Source organism: Mandrillus leucophaeus, unplaced genomic scaffold (genome assembly GCF_000951045.1).
Source record: "Mandrillus leucophaeus isolate KB7577 unplaced genomic scaffold, Mleu.le_1.0 Scaffold349, whole genome shotgun sequence".
Lineage (NCBI taxonomy): Eukaryota > Metazoa > Chordata > Mammalia > Primates > Cercopithecidae > Mandrillus > Mandrillus leucophaeus.
Genome location: NW_012103687.1, coordinates 39,212 through 42,378, shown reverse-complemented (window position 1 = coordinate 42,378; position 3,167 = coordinate 39,212). Strand labels below are relative to the sequence as shown.

The window sequence follows — 3,167 nt, the reverse complement described above, 5'->3', positions numbered from 1 at the left end:
GGGTCCACACTATGGGTGTTGGGGCTCCTCCCACTGAGGGAAGCCTGAGCCTCTAGCCGGGGCTGGCCTCCTGGCCTCCTATGAGTCCATTCTCCTTCTGTCCCCTTAATCTCAGGCTGAGCATTTGCACTGGATCTCTGGGGGCCTGTGAGTCCTCCTTGACCTTCATCGCCCACTACCATGTGCTTGAGAGCATCACAAGTCAGTAGCAATGAGCCAGGCGGGTGGTGGGTCACCTGGTGCAGCAGGCCTGGGGTTCAGGTCCCAGCCCAGCAGCTGTGGAGTCCCAGGTGGAGGCAGGGGTGGTGGCCGGGTTCACAAGCAGGTCATGGGAGATGGGGTCAACCAGGTTGAGGAAGGCCACATCTCTGTAGAGGATGTCAGTAAGGAGGGACCCCTCAAGGCCCAGGTCCTGTGAGTGGTGAAGAGAAAGTTGAGTGAGCCAGTCGGGTCTCCCATCTCCAGGCCCCACCCCAGCCAGCCAGATGCTGCTTATTGCTGTTCCTGTCTCTCCATCTCCTCCCTAAGGTTGGCTGTATTCTCCCCACAGGCGGCCATGGGCTAATTGTCCAGTGGTGGGTGAACCCTTTCATTTTTCCTTACTTATTTCTTTTTTGAGACAGGGTCTTGCTCTGTCACCCAGGCTAGAGTCCAGTTGTGTGATCTTAGCTCATTGTAACTTCTGCCTCCTCAAGGGATCCTCCCACCTCAGCCTCCTGAGGAGCTGGGGCTATAGACAGGCACTACTACACTCAGCTAATTAAAAAAATTTTTTTGTAGAGATGGGGTCTCACTATGTTGCCCAGGCTGGTCTCAAACTCCTGGGCTCAAACGATCCTCCCAAAGTGCTGGGATTACAGGTGTGAGCCACTTGGCCTTCGTGGACCCTTTGGATAAGTACAGGGGAGGGGCATGGGAGCCATCAGGGAAGTGATAAGTGAATTCCAGAACCCTTAGACCAGTTCCCTCGAGGTGAAGTGTTGCACTGTGACACTGCCTTCTCTGGGCTTAGGGCTTGTCTGTGGGATTCTCCTCTTATGGAGGGCGGTTTGCTCCACTTTTGACCCCTCAAATTCCCCTGTTCCCCAGCATTCCCTTCAGACCCTTTGCCTTCCCACCTATCCCTTGGTTTTCCTGAGCTGCTGCCAGCATCTGTTTGCAGACAGGTCTGGATCCTTCCCTTGGGGGCGGACCTCTCTCTCAGATGTCTCAAAGGCATGCTACCCTGAAGCCAGCCTCACCACCCATGCCCCATGCCCCAGTTCAGTGTAGGGCGCTTCCATGCCCATCTTCCCAGGCACTGGGGCCAGAAGCCCTGGAACCCCCCAACACTCTGCCCTCCTCCTCTCTCCCCCAGCTCACCTAGTCATCCCTTCTCTCCCCACCACTCCTGCCAGGATTCAGGCCTCCAGCCTCCTCTCCTACCCATCCCTCACCCCACCACCTGCACAGACCTGCCCTGCCATTCCTGCCTCACTCCTCCACTTTCTCCTCCTGTCTACTCCCACAGGACTGGTGTGGGGCTGAACACTCTTTCAGAGGGTCTCTCTCTCTCTCTCTTTTTTTTCTTTTTGTGGCGGAGTTTTGCTCTTGTTGCCCAGGCTGGAGTGCAATTGCTCACCGCAACCTCCATCTCCTAGGTTCAAGCAATTCTCCTGCCTCAGCCTCCTGAGTAGCTGGGATTACAGGCATGCGCCACCACGCCCAGCTAATTTTGTATTTTTAGTAGAGATAGGGTTTCTCCATGTTGGTCAGGCTGGTCTCGAACTTCCAGCCTCTGATGATCTGCCTGCCTCGGTCTTCCAAAGTGTTGGGATTACAGGCGTGAGCCACTGTGCCCGGCCCAGATGGTCTCTTTAGAGGACACGTTGACAGCTGATGGGGCAGCCACAGCGAGGAGGGGCCTCTAGACCCCATGTGGGCCTTCTCCAATCCATAGGTGATATGCTGTGTGCGTGGGTCCCAAGCACAGGAAGTTGGGCCAGGCAGGGGAGTCCGTCGGTCACAGCTGCAGGGTCCCTGCAGGTTATGGAGCAGGACAAGCCCCTCCCTTGACCTCAAATCCCAACCTCTGGGACAGAAAGAGGTGACCTAGCTGGTCTCTGAGGATCCTTCTTTCCCTCCAGTTTCCCAGCTAAAATGCCCAACTGGTGTCTTGGGCTCCAGACGGCATCCCAGACTGAGATCCCTGCCTCTGGGTGCCTGGCTGATTCAGTGCTGTTCTGCTGTTTGCCACAGATGCCAGCTAGGGAAGATCCAGAAGGAAGGCTGGCTGATGAGCCTGGCAGACCCAAACAGGGCCCCACGCTGCAGCCTGCCAGCCTGCCTTCTGAGGGTCTAGACAGCTCCTCTTAAAGGGACAGCTCCATTTTTCCAGCCTGCTGAATCCAGAGTTGGAGGACATTGAGAAAGGAAGACAGGAAGAAAGGCTCTGGCCCTGGCTTGCCCCACATTTTCTCTGTAGGCCCCGGGATGACCACGTCGCTACATGCCTCAGTTTCCCCATTTCTAATTATCTACCTTCTGCAGGCCAAACACCTGCACGGCTGACTTTCTGCTCACAGAATGGGGCAGGTAGTGGTGGTAGCTGCTGCAGGGGGTGGGGACGGGGTGGTGAGGGAAGTGGCTTGCCCAGGTGATGGGGGGGAGCAGCATCCTGGGACAACCCAGGGCTTGGGATCTGGGTTTAGTGTACCTGGTGTGTGTAGGAGCAGGGCCACCACCGGACCGAGTGTTGTGATGCACAGATGCTGGAGGTGTGTACTCTAAGAGCATGAGCTGCCTTTTGGAGAACTGGTGATGCATGCGATGGCTCTGTGTGGGCTGCCATGGTGTCTTGGGGTGAGGCTGCACCCGCAGACCAGCCCTGGGTCCTCTCCAGGGTCCAGTGCGTCCCGATCCTGGAGGAGGGGGAAGCTACCCTCTTCCGTTGTCTCTCAATACAAGATGATTCGCCCTCACTTGGCACTCCTCCCGGGCCCCTCCCATCTTGCCAGGGCCTGAATCTGGGCTCTTAGCTCTGGGCTGGGGCCACCCTCAACACACACAACCCCTCTCAAACCCCAAAGACCCGGACACACTCAGCGGCCCCCTCCTCCACACACGGTCCGCCGGCCTCACCCAGCCCTCACGCCAGCCGGCCGCCCTCTAGCCCACTCAAGACCCCG

At 57.4% G+C, this 3,167-nt stretch overlaps 1 protein-coding gene across 1 annotated transcript in view; it reads right to left on the bottom strand.

The window, feature by feature from the left end:
- Positions 1–3,161, bottom strand: part of LRRC75B (leucine rich repeat containing 75B) — a 186,882-nt gene extending 183,721 nt beyond the window's left edge. The window contains exon 1 of the mRNA XM_011989171.1: positions 2,696–3,161. Coding sequence (XP_011844561.1) covers positions 2,696–2,830 — 135 coding nt within the window. The 5' untranslated portion in view covers positions 2,831–3,161. The remainder of the gene's footprint in view (positions 1–2,695) is intronic.
- Between the last annotated feature and the right edge of the window lie 6 nt (positions 3,162–3,167).